At 43.2% G+C, this 17,569-nt stretch overlaps 1 protein-coding gene across 2 annotated transcripts in view; it reads right to left on the bottom strand.

Moving 5' to 3' along the window:
* Window positions 1-16,414, bottom strand: part of COG3 (component of oligomeric golgi complex 3) — a 56,535-nt gene extending 40,121 nt beyond the window's left edge. Inside the window, exons 1-9 of one of the 2 annotated variants that reach the window (XM_019529901.1) lie at window positions 16,067-16,414; window positions 9,543-9,689; window positions 8,888-8,949; window positions 6,007-6,172; window positions 3,200-3,274; window positions 2,971-3,063; window positions 2,549-2,674; window positions 390-470; window positions 157-200 (exon numbers count right to left, since the gene is read on the bottom strand). In XM_019529901.1, coding sequence (XP_019385446.1) covers window positions 157-200; window positions 390-470; window positions 2,549-2,674; window positions 2,971-3,063; window positions 3,200-3,274; window positions 6,007-6,172; window positions 8,888-8,949; window positions 9,543-9,689; window positions 16,067-16,225 — 953 coding nt within the window. In that variant the 5' untranslated portion in view covers window positions 16,226-16,414. The remainder of the gene's footprint in view (window positions 1-156; window positions 201-389; window positions 471-2,548; window positions 2,675-2,970; window positions 3,064-3,199; window positions 3,275-6,006; window positions 6,173-8,887; window positions 8,950-9,542; window positions 9,690-16,066) is intronic. The other variant, XM_019529900.1, reaches the window with a different exon arrangement.
* Between the last annotated feature and the right edge of the window lie 1,155 nt (window positions 16,415-17,569).

The raw sequence follows: 17,569 nt of genomic DNA, 5'->3' as shown, positions 1-17,569 counted from the left end.
TTTGGGGAGGATGGGGCATTTTAATTCAGGGTCATCTTGGATTCCAGTAAATACAGCACTAATATTGCCTTAAAATGTTTTTTTAAGCAACTTAACAGGTAAAGCCAAATTTCTGGAATGTAAAACATTTGAAAAAAATCATTTTATTTTACTCACTCTGGCATTTTCTCAGATCTTTGCTCTATTTGCTCAATAAGAGTCTATTAAAAAAAAAAAAGAGAGAGAGAGAAGAATGAACACTAGTCACATTTCCCTTCCCCTCCAGCTTCCCCTGACACCACTTTAGTAGGTATACTTAAAATAAAGATAAACTCTATCACCCCATATTAATATTAACAATAAATTCAAAACCCATTTAGCTATGAACTATCAGTTACTAGCCTACTTACTCTGACTTTGGGAGCAGCGGCTCTGAATTTTACGTAGAATAGCGTGAAGGCATTGTCAGAATTTGGCACAGCTGAAGGATCCTATATAAAGAAAAGATAAATAACTGATGATAACTTTACTGCATCTGGCCCAGAGTGCCACCTGGCTGGTAAAATTAAGTTCTAAAACAACTTCATTGCTTGGAATTTTACAACTGTATTACCCACACACCTACTTTCAACTAAGTTACACCTGCCTTCTTTGAAAGCTGAGACAAAGGCCAGTCAGGAGAGTAAAATCCATGACCAGAGCAGCAAGGTTTTAATATTCACTATACACTTTTAATTTTTTATCTTCCTCCACCAGTTGCAGCCAGGTTGCTATTTTCTCTGGAACCTGCAACTACTGTTCCACTGATTAATGAGCAAGGGTCCCACTGCTGAATAATGGAAACCTCCCCGAGAGGCTGAGTGAAGGTTTAACTCCCAACCACCCAAGCATTTGTCCAGCAGCTTCACAGCCTAGGTCAGTACACAGCCACAGCTTTAACCTTCCCTAGTGTTAGAACAGGCAGAACAAGTGGAAAGCAGAATAAAAGGTTCTTTTCAGCCCCTGCTGGACAATGTAATTCCTCTTCCTCTCTGCTAGTTACTCACAGGGGAAAGGATTCACTGTAGTAGCAGAAGTATTTACTGTAGGACCAGAAGCAAGAGGAAGTAGGCTCTCTACCTCCCATTCATATGCCCCCCAGAACAATGTGGCTGCCAACAGAGACCACCAAGGAAGGTTTTCTGATGTCTGAGACTCACACAGGGCACATCTGGCTGACAGCCATGGGGCTCTTTAGCCTGGAAAAGCGCAGGCTCAGGGGTGATCTGATGGCCACCTATAAGTTTATCAGGGGTGACCACCAGGATCTGGGGGAACGTCTGTTCACCAGAGCGCCCCAAGGGATGACGAGGTCGAACGGTCACAAACTCCTGCAAGACCGTTTCAGGCTGGACATAAGGAAGAATTTCTTTACTGTCCGAGCCCCTAAGGTCTCAAACAGCCTGCCATCACAGGTGGTTCAAGCACCTACACTGAACACCTTCAAGAGAAAACTGGATGCTTATCTTGCTGGGATCCTATGACCCCAGCTGACTTCCTGCCCTTTGGGCAGGGGGCTGGACTCGATGATCTTCCCAGGTCCCTTCCAGCCCTAAAGTCTATGAAATCTACACAAGATGCTACATCACCATAGCAACAAGCTACTGAGCCGTAGCTTGTTGCTACAGCAATGTAGCATGCCATGCACAAACCGTGGCAGTGATGCTACTGCGCAGTAGCAGCTAAAAATAACTGTGCAGTGACAGGACTGTGCAGTAACAGCTGCATTATCTGGTGCACATGTCGACGTGCCCACAGAAGAACAAGAAATAAATGGGCCATCACCAACAAAGCTGAAAAAAGTCTATGGGCAGCCCCAACTGCCATCCAGGTGGCATCTTCTCCCCTTTCCCAAAGGAACTGCCATACTGGATCAGACCCATGGCCAATCAAGTCCAGCATTCTACCTTGGGCAGAAGTCAGTACTGGGTGAATCAAAAGAAAATCTCTGGATAGACATGGGGCAATCTGCACCCCCTCAGTTGCGGTCCAATCCTAAATATTGATTTAAACTCTGAAAGGAGGTTTTATTTCTCTTTCAGTACCCTTTTTTGTTGGTAAGAACCATGAAAACTCTGAACATGCCTGTCATTCACATCCAATCCATCTTTGAATCTAGCTAAGCTCTTGGCCTCAGTGACATCCTGTACCGGTAAGTTCCGCATAGAGTGAAAAAGCATTGCCTTTATCAGCTTTGAATTTGTTCTCCTTTCAATTTCACTGAATGTCCTTCTCTTAATGTGGCAATACCAGAAAGCCTGTAATTAACTGGGGCACTGTATATAATTAACTGGAAGAAGGGAAAAGTGGCACAAAATCCTTTGATCTCATTTTCCAAGGTAAAAACAGTACCTAAATGGGCCATACTGCCAAAATAATGGTTTTCCTACACAGTAGAGTAGCATTAAAAACTTGACTCTTTACAGTCAAAAAAACATCAATCAATCAGTAAGACAAAGCTGCAGGTCCTTTGGTTCAGTCTGCAGTTGCGTCAAAACCTGAAGCCTAACCAAGTCACTGCTCAACTTACCCTTTTTATTAACTGGCTCGTGAGGTTCTGTAGTGTGTTCACAGTGTATGTCTTCATGAGGTGCATCGCTTTAGAAAGACATTGTTTAAACTTAACCAAATACACAGGATAATCTTTAAAATTGGGCTGAAATGAACAAAAGAAAGACATTTTAAACGGGTAATTGGACTCGCTGGGGTAAAATCCCTTCTGAACAAACAGGAAAAAACAGTACAAGCTAACCACCAGAGTTTTATAAAATTGTGTAAGGTAAAAGTATACTAATGATATGCATTTCAAGTGCATTTTAAAAGTAGCAAGAGTCATTTTTGCTTTTGTCAGTAAAAATATACACATTTTCTAAAAATCAGAAACCCCCAAATTATTGTAAGCTCTAAAATGCTATTACAGTTTAACTAAAAAAAAAATACAAAGTTACCTACATGTGATGAAATATATGCAATACAATCATCAAGCTTAGCCAGCATAGGGATGAATCCTTCACTGTTCACAGACAATGTAGGGGAATTCAGTTTCTTAAGAAAAAAAGGGTGGGGGGGAACAAAAAAAAAAATCCATCAACTGCAGGAAACCAGAAAACACTGGAAATAAGTGTTTTGATCACAGAATTAATCAGTTTCTACACTTCACATGTAGTAAAGTGATACTTACTGTGTTAATGTTTTCCAGTTCATTAAAATAAGAAAGCTTCTGTTGGATATTTTCAGCCAGGTCAACAAGCTCTGACTGTTTAAAGACAATAAATAAAATGATCATTTTAGATTTTAAATAAAAACATGGTAAAAGCATTTACATCAGATTCTGCCAGTTAAAAGACTAAAGAAACCCCCCAAACACCAGCAAGATAGAAACATAATTGTTTTAAATTTTGGTTTAGAGAAAGCACACTATATATTATTCCCAAATGTATTATTTCTACAGAGAGTCTATCAAGTCTTCCAGCATTCCATAGGAGCTTGGGGACATTTGCAAGTGACAAGGTTGCTATGACCACTCCAGGGTACTAAAGAATTCTGCCTTACAGGTCTCCATCCCATAAAAACACCAGGCACACATTTCCATCTTCAGGTTCTTTATTCCCCAGAGCATCCATAAAAGTCACAAGAAGAATAGCTATATATAGCTATATAAGCTATACTATAGCTTGGGAAAGGCAGTATTGTGTGGAGTGTTCCATTTACTTGTTAACAGTCTTGTTCCCTTGTACCTCAACAAAATTGTTTATCGATTCCCAAGTAGTTGCATTTGTGCATGCCTTTTCAGTATAGGGGGCTTACACAGAGGTCAGTGAGTGCATAATCTAAACAATGAGAGTGAATACCACTCACCAAGGACATACTTTGGTCTGCAGACCCTATTACAGGTAGTGATGGAAGAGAAGGAAAGAAACCAGCTTGACTGGCATCTCAAATTGAGTTTAGAGAGCTGACAATAGAAAGAAAAATGTACTTTTATGCTGAATACCTGCTCTTGACAACAGACATGGAACCTCATCAATTTGCCATTTTCAGAGCAGTTTATCTAGAAACACCCTGGCAACATTTTTCCTTAATATTTCATTACCATCTCATCTTTGGGAAACTCAATGCAAGAGTCCCATATGATAGCTCTAACTTTTGTTTTTCTGGTTTTAGAAGGGAAAAAAAAAATCACTGATTTTCCCATAAATGTTCAAAGAGTAAATACATCAGTCTGAAGATAATCTAGCTGAAATCCAAAGAGTGTATGTGTTCATGAATAAGTATGACCAGTTTTAAGAAGCCTTTGAAAAAAAATCTCCTACTGGAGAAAGCAAAAATAATGAACAGCCCACTCAAAAAAGGAAATGACGACTAAAGTAAACTTGTACAAATGACAAACCTAAACCCAAATTATAAAAATAAGACAGTTTAAGACAATGGTTCTTAACCTTTTCAGACTCCAGGCATCCCTGGATAGACTCAAAGTACACATCAGATAATACCAGTTCTTAGTTTTCACTTGATTTTTTGATGCAAAAAGAAGACCAATTCTTCTGTTCCAAGGAATTCAGAAGGACCACAACAGGGCAGAATGTTTCCAACAGTGTGGATGCTAATTTGAAATCTATGGGTTTAGGTTTATCATGTGAAACATGTTTGCATGCCTGACTGTTCCAAAAATTGTATGGCAACCTGTGGCACCACTGAAAGGATCTCAAGGCACCCTGGGGTGTCACATCCCCCTGACTGAGAATCACTGGTCTAAGAAATGAAGAATGAAAAATGTCTTAGGATGTGACCTTTACTTTTAAGTCACCGAAAATATATTTCCTGCATTTAAAGTGTATGACTTTTTGGTACAGTGAATTCCAACACGAAAGTATAAAAACAGCTATTTTTACAAAGCAAATCTCCCCAGAGCTTTAGTGAAAAAATCAGATGTTTCTATCCCTAAACCAAATTCCCCCAACACCAGAACTAGCATTTCTCCAGCTCGATTATATACATGCAAGTTTAAGACTCTTTTCCTTGTGGACTCAAGGCTTCTTCAACTAAGATCTTCAACAAGCACTTCAACTGGACATGAAGACAGCACATGCCAAGTATTATTTGTACAAGCCCCAGGCCCCAAAACAGACAGCAAATCAGCAAATAAGTCAGTCTGTTTCCATATTACAAGACAGATATTTTGATCTACTGTAGATACATCATGGCTCTAATAACTCACCCCTGGCTACTACTAGTTACTGGTCTCTCATTGTGAAGGATGACTATGCCACAGTACTGAGTCAAGAGCAGCACGTGTGCAAGTGATCATGTACACCTGACTATTAATCAGCACTAAACCAATTTTAGGCTTCTATTCCTTATTAAATAGATATTTAAAACTATGTAACTGTTTATGACTAAGAATGAAGACATGATTGGAAAATTGTTTCTGTGACTGTTCTGCAGACCAAGGAATAGGAAATAACTCTTTATGAGGGAGCAGAGCTTCTCTCTCATTTCCAATTCTGGATACTTCGATTTACTAAAAAATTATTCAACAACCTTTGCTGCAATGAATGGTTCCATGTCTGATCACATATCCTGCAGATGCAGAATAAAGGTAGGTTCACAAAAAGGAATGGAAATTTTAAAATCCAGTAAATGGGAATTAGGAACAGAACGGAAGCCCTTTCAACAGTAAAGAACTGGTTCAAAAAATACTCCTACAAGTAATATAAGCTAGTGATCTCAGTACAACCATTAATGGAGAGGTGTTCACATCCTCAAACTTGCTGTCACATAGCTCCTTTATTAAAACAAGATGTTTCAGACTGTCCATCCTGACAAACATTTTTCTGCTTAGAGTCTGACCTTTAGAAGAGAGTTGATGCACCTGGTCAAAGTGTTCTAGGAAAAATATCATCATTACCAAGTACATGTCTCCTCTGCAGAAAGGAGACTTTCATTTCTAGTACCTTTGAAATCTTCAGGATTAACTCCAAACATTACCTGCTCCTTCAGAAGCTGTTCACAGGCTTCATGTAGTGTTCCTGTCTTGGTGGAAACAAAAAGATACTGCTTCTGCAATGATTCCAGATGTTGAAGAGCATTGTTCACATCATCTAGTATGGAATCACATTGCTCCTGAAATCCATACAAATAATCCCTCATCTGTCTAGAAAACAGAACCAAAATGAAACAAAGTAAAGGTCTCCTTCTAGGTGTACAAACATAATCAAACTATAGCAATGTTTTCTGTACTTCCTCCACCCTAAAAGGATAGCATTTCCTTTTGTTTTTGTAAAAGCAAACACAAGTCACAAACTGACTTTATTTAAGCTGATAGGTCATTCATTATGGTTTTAAAATATACTAAAGTCATGAGCTCCAAAGCATTATTAAAGACAAATTAAATTGAAATAATGTTGTGGCTCATTTAAATAAAAAGTAACATCAAAATTAATGACTCTTGAAGCTTGAAACTAGCCCTCTAGGTTAGCACACATGCAACAGCATCTAAAAGTATAAACTTCTCAATGTTGCACAGCCCATGAAAGTAAGGAGAAAAAAAAACTGACTTATTGCATCTCTGGCCTTCTCCACATAAATACATATATCCCGGCAATCTCACAGACCACATCTGGATCCATGATCCACAAATGTCTGCATGCAAATAACAGACCACAAGTGAACATTTCTCCAAAACTGTGCCTGTTCCAGGTAATAGACTCAAAATAAACCTAAGGCTAACTGTTTTTAGGGAGCAACACAAATACAGGCAACCCCCACTTAGTGCTCTTAATTGAAATATCTGATCACCCAAGTTGGCGACCACTAGCATTATAGCAAAACTCGCTGAGCACAAAGTGAAACCAGGTATCAATTTAAAATGAGCATTATAGCGAAATAGCGCTAAGTGAAACAGCATTAAGCAGGGGTTGCCTGTACTTCTCACAATGAAAAGATAACAGGAAAAAAAAGAAAATATAAGCAAAGGGGAATACAGCAGGATCATATTTTGGGTCATCTGCCAATCTTCAGCAAAGGGCAGGACTGCCAGGGTCCCCAGGCTAGAGGTGTGGGGGGTCCTACTGCAAAAAGCCTATTGAAGTGGCATCCGGCCCCATGATTGCCCCGCAAAATCAGCTGCCTGTCTCCTCGATTTTAGTAGGCGTCTACATATATCTTTTTCAAATGGGCTACGCTAAGCTATCTTTGTGGTATGTTCCCATCAGCATCTCGGCCTTTTGGCTAGGATCAAGCATTTTTTCCACCAATTGGAGGGTGTTAGGGCTGGTTCTCACCCTCCTGGTGCCTATCTTATATTGCAGTACCACCAGGCCCAGTGCCAGTTCTCTGTGGCAGGAATACCTGTCTGTTTTGGGGATTTTTTTCTTTTAAGGGCCAAAACAAAAAAAAAACAAAAAAGGAAAATAAAGGTTTCTATCAGTATGTTTGCCCAGTATAGGCCACGTGTTTTATAGTCATGCTCAGCATGAGCTGCATTTAACCAGCTTCATAGTTGGTTTCCATAACTGAGCCCATACTGCTTTTGGCAGCAGTTTAATGAGCAGGTTTACAAGCAGGTCTCCCTGTATGACAATATAAGATGAGGAGCTTTTTTACTACATGCTGACTTGGGGGAACAGAAGGAAGGGGTGGGAGGCACCTCACCTTATATTTGAGTCAATACATAATATTCTTGTTTCTTTTCACCGATTAAGATTAAAACAAAACTGAGAAGGGAATCATAGATAGCTATGAATACAACACATGATTAGGATAAAGTCTTCTGATATGCTACAATTAGGGGTGCACAGATAGAGATTTTATGGGCCAATACCGACGGCCAATTTTTAAGGAGCCATATTGGTCAATACCGATCTGATTCAATATGCAGATGGCAGCTTGGAAACCAGAGTCAGGCTGGTAAGTCTGGTAGGGGGGAGGGAAGGGAATAAGGCTGGAGCAGGTGCTGTTCAGCCGGGGCGGGCAGCCATGGGACGGAGCCACAACCAGCTCCCACCACTGCATATACCCCGGGAGGGCATGGAGAGCGTATGACCCCAGATCTGCGCAGGGCAGGGTAGGACGCTGCTGCTGGCTGAGGCTGGGACTGTACCAGGCTCTTCACGGCAGGAGGCTAGGCCAGGCTGCGCTGAGCTCAGGGCAGGCAGTGGTGGTGCTGGGAGCGGGGCTATGCGGGGGGGCAGGGGGGAAGGCTGCAGCCAACCCAAAATTCAACGTAGCCCCCCAACCACCCCTCCCAGCACCGCTGCCATGTGCTCCAAGTGCAGCCCAGCCCCCACCAGGATGAGCCCAGCGCCACCCCCAGCAGTAGCCGACACCATCCTGCACAGTTCTAGAGGTATACACCCCCATGCCCTCACAGGGTACATGCAGAAGCAGGAGTTGCCACCCCCACTCCCCGTGGCCCTCAGATGAGCCACTCGAGGCTCCGTCCTGCACCCGCCCCACCTGAGCAGTATCTGCCCCACAGCTCTACTCCCTCGCCTCAATATGCACCACCCATGCCCCTTTCCTCCCCCCAGACCAGAATTACCAGCCAGATGCCAGTCTCCAAACCACGGGACTGTGTTCCTCGCCCTGTGCATGCTACAGCTGCGTGCATACACGGGGCATTTATCAGCTACATTATTGGCTCCATCAGGCAAAAATAGCTGGGAAAATTTCTATTTTCCCCTATATCGGGCCTGAGCTGTTATGGGACCAATGAATCAGTGCACCTCTAGCTATAATACGTGTAAGGACAAGCTGAGATACATGTAAGATAGCCAGAACACCACTTCTCCTTAAGCAGCTGTTTCTAGCTGCAATGAATGAATGGTTTAGAGTGGTAAAATACAGAAAACTAAAAAAAACTGCATACCTGTACTTAGCACCTTCATCTTGATCCATCTGAGTCTGTAGTTGGGCAAACCAGGAGAAGAACTAGAACAAAGATTTTGAGGTTGTCAACAGCTTAGACACTACAAGGAACCAATAAGAAAAGACATCAGATCTGTGAAATGAGTTCAGACTGATAAGCAGGACACAGAAGATGAAAACAAAGTTTTTTCTTAGTAAGAAAAATAAAGTTTAAGCATTCTATGATTAAGACAGGCTACCAAACAGCAGCAAACAATTCCACTACACAAATTAACACTCCACTAACATTCTGATAAGAAGGCAAAAGTTTGCACATCATTTGCTTGTGTTTTTATAAAAGTACAGCATTAGTATTATTTTATTTCAAAAAGATGTGTACGTCAATCCTATGGTACTGTAAACACTTCCACCCATCTTTGGAGATGCTCTGGCTCTCCATATATTCAATTCTATATGGGTAAATATTTGTTATTACATGACTAAGTTAATAATCTTTTCTCTTTCTCTCTTTGCATATATCCTCAGTACCAGTGAAAGAATTGTAGAGAAATACAGAAAGTAGCAGGAAATACAGAAACTCCAAGAATGCATTGAAAAGATCATCTTAGCTTTTAAGTCATGCCACTAAGGCAATGACAGGATTTGGTCTCGTTTACCTGCTGTGCAGTTTCAATTCTTTCATCTTCCATCCCCAAGGCAGTGAAACCTTTCAAGAGGATGTCCTCTGTGGATTCTGGAACTACTGCAGTCAGCGTAACAGTTAGCGACTGTGATGTTAAACTGCATAAATCTTCTATTGGAAGCTGTATATAAAAATCCCCAAAGCTTGGTTAAATAACTCCTTAAAATAAGCAAGTATTTTCAATATTCATTTAACAAGACAGCTGATATTTATAAAAAAAATTGAGTTTCCAAAGGTCATATTTGTTTACTGTTAAAGGAAGAATCATAGTGGAGCTTTTATAAATTGGTTTGATAACATATTAAGAAGTATATCAACAGGACAGAAATATTTCTGGGAAATTTCTCATCACAGTAAGAAATATATGGATGTATATAGACAAGACTAACTGAAACTGAATGAACATTGTTGTCTGTTGGATATGTTCCAATAAGAAAAGCAAAATTGACCTGCTTTGCTAGAAAGCAAGACAAATTCATATTTCTCAAATAAATATCTGAAGACAAGACAACTCAGAATTCACGTAGAAGCAAAAAGATCAAGGTGCCCACCGTCTGCACAGAACAGCACTCCTCTGACATAGAAATTGTCATAAGGCTTCTCTGTCACATACCCACAGGAAACCTCAGACCCAATGTTGCCAAGCTGTAACATTCCACTCATTTCAGAATGATCTGTTTAAAATACTTTCTAATGAAGCATCCAAATGATAAAGGAATGCTTCTTTTAAAAATAATCTCCAAGAAGCATCATCAACAAGGAATTTTTGTGTTCAGTAAAAGAAAGTACAATTTGGGATAATTTTTAGTAAGTTTAGTTGGGAGATGTTCTTTAGATGCATCTTATCCTTACATAAAATGTTACAATGAATGGCATTCTAACATTCTGCTGAATACACATAGAATCATCACCCTCTTTGACATGCTCACAGTTATGGCTTATGCATACTCATGAAAATAGTGCTATACACAGCTTCAGAAGAAAAATTTTTGATTGCAACCATACACAGAACCATTTAATTTGGCAACAGATAATTACTGCCTGATTCTATTAATCAGGTAAAGGCAGTTTGATTTAGATATTATGTCTTAAAACTAATGAATTCACACAGAACTTGATTCATCTTTTTAATTGCTGGCAGGTCATTTGGTTTGGGGGAGGTGGGGGGGGCTTTTAGTAGCAGTCAAAAAGGAGGACGTGATAACATCAGTTTCCTTAGACACTTTTTTTGATGCACCTTAATTCAACATCCCCCTACCACTTAGCAATCCTAGCTCACATGAGGATTAGGCCTATTTGTGGTAAGCAATTTAAACAGTTAGGTGAAGAAAACTGGTCCTGGACTTCAGATAGGATTTTTAACTCAGAGTTCCAGAAACTAAAAGCTAATAGACAGATCCCAGGATTGGGAGCCAGCAGTCACTTTGGCATGCCTTTCTACTAATAGTGTGATCTCAGGACAGGCAATCAGAGCCTGTTTTAAAGAGCTGCAGAAGACCCAGAACTCCAATTTGCAACTGGAGCCAAGAGCACTCAAGGTCCTGAGTTTCCCTTAGGATTAGATAATATCTCCTTTTTGCAAGGCTAACTGAGATCTGTGACTGAAGCAGCACCAAGGATGATCCTGGCAGTAACCCATTCAGGAACTATCCCGGGGTGGGAAAAATGCAGCCCAGGGGCCGGATGCAACCCCCAAGGCCATTCTATCCGGCCCATAGGGCCCCTAAAAAATTTAGAAAATTAGTATTTATCTGCTCCTGGCTGCCCACCCCTGCACTATGCCCTCCAGCAGCAGGATATTCCTTTATAAACCTGTGGGCTAGTAAGCTAGTTGTCAAGTAATAAGATATTAGTAAATATAATTTAAGGAAAATGGGTAGTTGGAGATTCATACAAGAGAAGAATTACAAAATTCAGCCAGGACAGGATGAAAGTAAGAAGCACCTAATTAAACTGGTATTTTTGAGAAGCATAATTTTTGTTCCCTTTTAACATTTACTGTTTTCTTCATAGACCCATCCATACTAATCCTAAGTAGTGTTTTTCCCCTCCATGCTAATGTAACAGGGACTATAATTCTATTTAAGTATAACCCTTTCTTATTCAGGAGAATAATATGAAAATGTTCATAGTTAATATTTATAAAAACTATTTCAATCACTTCACATATATTTAAACTATATACCTTTTACATTTATTAAGCACAGGGCACATTTGCTGCGTTAGTTTTTTTTATAGCAGACAAAAAAGAGAAAAAAAGCCACCACATTCAGATTTGCAGCAAGAAGTAAAACGTTCTTAGAGTGGTGAATGCACTAAGTGAACGATAGGGGATGTTCTTTAATAATGAGACAAAAGTAGGCCTGCTTGTTTGGAAAGCTACCACCACCTTTAACAAACAGTCTCGCTGCTGGAAGTTCTATGGAGTTATAATGTAACCAGCAGTTTTATAATGGCACAGTAAAGCCATAGTAGAGTTGCTTAAATGGAAACCAATATTCCCTTGTGTTTTTGACTACCTTTGTGTAAAAACAATTTAACTTAAGTTTGTACACTCTGATTTTTAACAGGGTAAAGCATACAAAATTTTCAGTATTTTAATGAAGGGAAAAATCAACTCAGTGGTATACATTTTACAGTACATATGTTTTTCACAGTCGATTTAATTCAGTTTCCCTAATAGAGTGAAATCAACTTTTGTTACAGTACTTTTAACATTTTAAGATACTGTAGCAGACTGAAGTACTACAACTGAGTAAATTCCAATGCACATTCCTCCAAGTGCTAGTTTTGTGTGTTCACACAGCAACACGAGGCATCCCAAAAGCGTTTAAAAATGTTGTATAAAGCTTTCATTTTATAGTTTACCCTTTCTCTTACTAGAACAGAGCAGCCTCTAGGACAGAACAGCACAGCTGTCAAGTAGCACAACACAATGCGACAGTTTAAGACAAGAGTGAAGAACATTAAATCCAGGTAAAACTAGAGGGGTAATTTAGGATAGCAAAATATAGTGACTGGCATTTAGAAGAATGCAGGGTCTGTGGCTAATACTTAGGAAAAATGCCTAAGGACTTAAAGACACATATGTGCTAAGACACCACATCTTTTCCATCCCAGAATGCACTAACAGCTATACCCCACTACATCCCTACAACACTCTTCTGAAGGCTACTTTTTGTGCCACTAGCCAATCATCAGTGAACCAGCCTGCCTTGCCTTTTGGAGTAGATCTGTCCCCACTACCAATGTTGCTCACAAAGTCTCTCTCATGCCCCATGACAAAGCAGCAGCTGTACTATCATCACATATCTGGCACCAGGCTATGTGGGAACAGCTTGTTCCCTCCCCTCCAGACATCTACTGTGCACCACGGCTGGCAAGGCCCTTCACAGACTTAGGTAGTGGCGGCAGCAGCTGCAGCCCAACTCTGCAGCCTCTTCAGCCAAGACAGATCATGACAGAACAGTAATGTAAGCCATAGCACCACCTGAGCACATGGGATACTGACCTCTGAGGCTGGCATGACAGAAAGAATGTTAAACTAGAAAACAAAAGGAGACAATTGGCAGATGCTCAGCATCCAGACCTGGCTGTAGTGCACAGGAAGAGGAAAATCAAATAAATGACAACCAATAAAGGAACATTACTGGGTGGAAGGATGAGCAGCCAGGAAAAAGTGCAACTACTGATGGCAGCACTAGTGCAGTAGGTGATACAGTTGGACAAAGGATTTTATCTAATCTAGGTAAGGAATGGGGTGTGGTCAGTAATATGACAAACATTTCAGTCATTGTCAGGAACCTGAGCAACAAAATGGAGGAAACCTGACTTGCGGGTGCAGGACATGAAAGTGGTATTATCAGGATAACAGAAACAATGGCCTGTGCTATTCAAAAAAAGAGAAATAGAGGAAGCAGTGCTGGAATAACATGGTACATTAATGATATGATGAACTTTAAAGAGATAAGGGATAAAACAGCCCCCCCCCGCCTACATCTAAATCACATTGGAGATGGATGTTAAAAGAGGTCCTACGGGAATAGAGACATAACCCTGGTAAAGGCCTCCAAGGATCATAGGAGGTAGGGACAAACATCTTGGTAATATTATTAAAGAGATAAATATAAACTAAGACTTGTGTTCTTTATGGGAAACTTTAATTTCATAGATATGGACTGGAGAAATAAACACTATTAATACTGGCAGTCTCCAGCTGTTCCTAGATATGACAGCTGACCAAAAAATAATGCTATTTTAAAACGTCATCTTCACATGAAGCAAGAGGGCTTTACAAAACAGATGGACACCCAGCCTAGTGTTAGGTTAAGCCAGTCCAACTGATCCTATTTAAATTAAACGGGAAGAGAAATGAAACCAGGTCTGGGAGTAAGGTTCTCAATTTCAGGCAAGTTTTGGTTATCTAAGGGAACCAAGTATGGAAGACAACTAAGCTAAGAAGTAAGGGGAATACCTTTAAGAATTCCTTTAAGTCAAAGAGACAAAAGAGAAATAACAAATCAATGTGGAAGATGTACATAAGAACTGTCATTAACTGGGTCAGACCTTGGGTCCATCTGGCCCAGCATCCAGAGGGAGTGCAGCAGGCTGCATGCAGCCCCTTCACCACCTCCTCCAGAACCTTTTGGTGAGGTCCTGGCTGCACTACTCCCAGCACTTCTTCATTTACTCACTCCCCTTCCATGGCCCCACCAAGTCCCGAGACCTCCTAGTCAACCTCTTCCAAGCCCTAGCCAAGCTGGCAACATACGTGACCAGGAAGGAGGAGCCCTGGAGACTGTGGGGCTGTTTTCCTGTTCTTCAGGCAGAGTTTCACTGGGCTGTGTCCACTGGCTCTTTAGACTCGTTCAAGGGCCTGTGGGCACAGTCCAGTGTACTCTGCTCAGTGGTCCCCCTCAGGGTACTCATTTTTAACCTATGACCTTTGCTTCCATCCATTTTCTTTTTTTTATCCCACAAATTCAGTTGGCACATACCCTCTCACACCCCCGTTAATAAAGGGGGCTATTGGATAACTGTTGCTCTGTGAGCCTAAGGCCCATGTGTCCAGCAAGAGTCAAAAAGGCCCATGTACTCTGCTAGGTATCCCCCCTTGACACACTCATTTTGAACCTATTTTGTCTTTTAGTTCTACCAAGTGATCAGTGATGTGCCCTTAGCAGTCAAAATCACCAAGGGGTGCTTATAGCTCTGCTTGGTGGGCTTTGGCCCATGTTCCAGAATAACATATCAAAAGACCTGTGTCATACAGTCTACTGTGCACTGCTCAGTGTGTCCCCCTCGGTGCATCTGCTTTGAATCTATGTCCCTCACTTCCATCCCTGGTTTTGTCTTTTAGTTGTCCCAAGTGATCAGCAATGTGCCCTTAGTGGCCCCCATCACAAAGGGAAGCTAACAGCTCTATTTGGCAGGCTCCGGCCTATGTTCCAGAATGACAAGCCAGGAGGCTCGCATCACACGAGGCAGTGAGAGGATGCTGAAAGGAAAAACAAACTGGGTCTGACCAGGGTTTTTCCCCATCATTCTTCTCCTGCTTGCAGACTCCAGCACTGAAAGTCTAGGACCTTGTGACTTGGAGGCTGGGCCCCCCTCTCCCACGTTCACTAGGGAACAAGGTCCCTCGCCTCCAAGAATCTGTCCCGTTTCTTTTTTTCTTTTTTTTAATCTGGCAGCTTCTGCAACCTTTGGTGGCGCCAAGTCCTGCACCCAAACAACTGACTGGGTAAGAAAGGACTTCCTTGCGTCTGCTCTCAACTTGCTGTCTGCTCCTCCCCCAGGGCAGCCTTGGCTCCATTCCATGAACAAGCACTGACTACGACTATCTCCAGCCTCTCTCTTCACCCTTTAGTATCTGGTCCACCCTCCTCCTGACGACCCCTTGAATGCCGCTCTAAGCAAAATAGTACCAGCCTCCACAGGTTCTTTCCTTCCAGCAAGAGGTGGGGAAAGCACTCGCAGGGGCGGGCTCTGCACCTAACAACATGACCCACCCCCAAGAGAAAGGACTGGGCCACTTGAGGACTGAGACGATGGCCTCAAGGTAGCCAGAGCCAGACCTTATGAAGGACGTGAAGCAGCTAATAATTCAAACTTAAATGACGCTCAAGTCAGGCTATCAGGGGATTTGCCCGGTGTATTTAAAGCGTGACTTTTTGAAGAACTATGCTTGTTTACACACACGTGTACACACAGACATGCACAGGTGCACACGCACCGACTAGGACAAGCCAGATGTTGTTACTGAAGGATCCCTCCCGGCTACTACCACAGAGGCAGCCGGAGCCCCGGGCTGCGGGGAGGCCAGACAGAGGCCGGGATCCTGCCAGCCCCCGGCGCTGCCTGGCACCGGCCCGAGGAGGGAGCCCGGGGCCGCCGCGCTGCGCCCCCCCTCACAGAGCGACCCAACCGCCCGACCCGGCCCGGCCCGCGGGCGACGTGGCAGCTTCGCTCCGCCCCGCCCCACCCCGCCCCGCTCACCTCGGCCGGGACGGGCAGGCTCTCGGCCGCCGCCTTGAGCTCCAGCACCGAGTCGGTCTGGCGGGCAGTGAGGGGCGCGGCGGGCCGGGGCCGGCGGTCCCAGAGGCCCAGCCTGTCGCGGGTCTCCCGGCCCGCCGGCTCCGGGGGCGGCTCCGCCATCCTCGCAGCCAGCCGCGGCGGGGGGGCCACTTCCGGGCCGCGGCGGAGGGAGGAACTCGGGGAGCGTGGAAACGCTGCCGGGGGGACGCGCGCGGCAGGCGGAAGAGCGTGGCCACCCCTGCTCCGCGGAAGTGATTGGCGCTGCCCGGGTGTCGCTCCCTGATGACGTTAGAGCGAGGCAAGGCTGGAGGGAAGGGAGAGCAGAGGGCCCCGGATGTTGGGACTGCTCAGGGGTCCGCTGAAAGCTGCAAGCGGGCCAGCGCCCTCTGCCACTCAGGAGTTACTGCGCCTGCGCGGGCACACGCGGGGCAAGGCACTGCCAGGGCCAGTGAGCGCGGGCGGCGGCTTGCGCTAGGGGGTGCTCAGTGGGGTGTAGGCTGTCCAGGCCGCCCTGCCTTCGCCACGCGGAGTGTTGTTGCCCCGTGTACGATAATGATCGTGTTTGCACGATGTCAACCCTTGCACGATGTACGATCAATAAAAGTCGAAGTGTTCAAAACGTACCGTCTTTTGGAGGCAGCTCATTGATGCAGCAAAGCCCAAGTCACTCTCAGGGAGTCTTAAATGAGGTTTGGGTTTGCTGCCAGTGCTTCATTAGGACAAGGGATTCTAGTTTTCTCGATTAAAAGGAAAAAAGATCTACAATTTTGGGTATAAAAAATAGCCCAACATCCACATTTATATAAGTGGTGTTATAATTTAATCATGGACAGATGTAGATTGGGGGGGGGGCGCGGAGGGGAGGCTTACAGCTGAAAATTGGGGATTTATCAGGAAACTAGGATACCTGCTTATGACTATTTGACACAAAATAAAATGCTTCAACTTTGATGATCCAGTTCTCTCAGTCACTGGTGAGTTACAATGAGTAATATAAAGTCAATAAGAAGACTTATTTGCATATCTTTTCAGTGAACAATAGTTTTTCAGATCCCAGGTTCCCTAGGGAAGTGACCTCAAGCCAGCCCTTAACCGAGCATCCCTCTTCCCAGAGATCTCACATCTCCTGTGGCCCTGCTCCCAGTTCAGATAAAAGCCGGCCAGAAGCTAACTGTAGAGCTGTTACATGTTTCCAAGCACCAGCTTAATAGCTGGAGTGTCATCCTGGGCTATTATCACTTTGCTCATGTGGCTGGTCTAAATTCATCATGCCATTCACCAGTTCCTTGTGTCACTTACGTAACGTAGCAGGGGGCCTCGAAATCAACTCTGTCTGTGTGCAACTGCATCACAGCATGTCCCTCTGCATGACTTCATCCAGCCATGATGTTTGCTGGTCCAAGTTGCTCCCAAGCACATAATCCCAGTGCCTTTACGGCCACATCCAGACAAGCGTGGATGTGC

The sequence above is a fragment of the Crocodylus porosus genome, unplaced genomic scaffold (assembly GCF_001723895.1).
Source record: "Crocodylus porosus isolate Cpor-Errol unplaced genomic scaffold, CroPor_comp1, whole genome shotgun sequence".
Taxonomy (NCBI): domain Eukaryota; kingdom Metazoa; phylum Chordata; order Crocodylia; family Crocodylidae; genus Crocodylus; species Crocodylus porosus.
The sequence above is the reverse complement of the archived record's forward strand: the minus strand, read 5'-3'. Positions and strand labels throughout refer to the sequence as shown.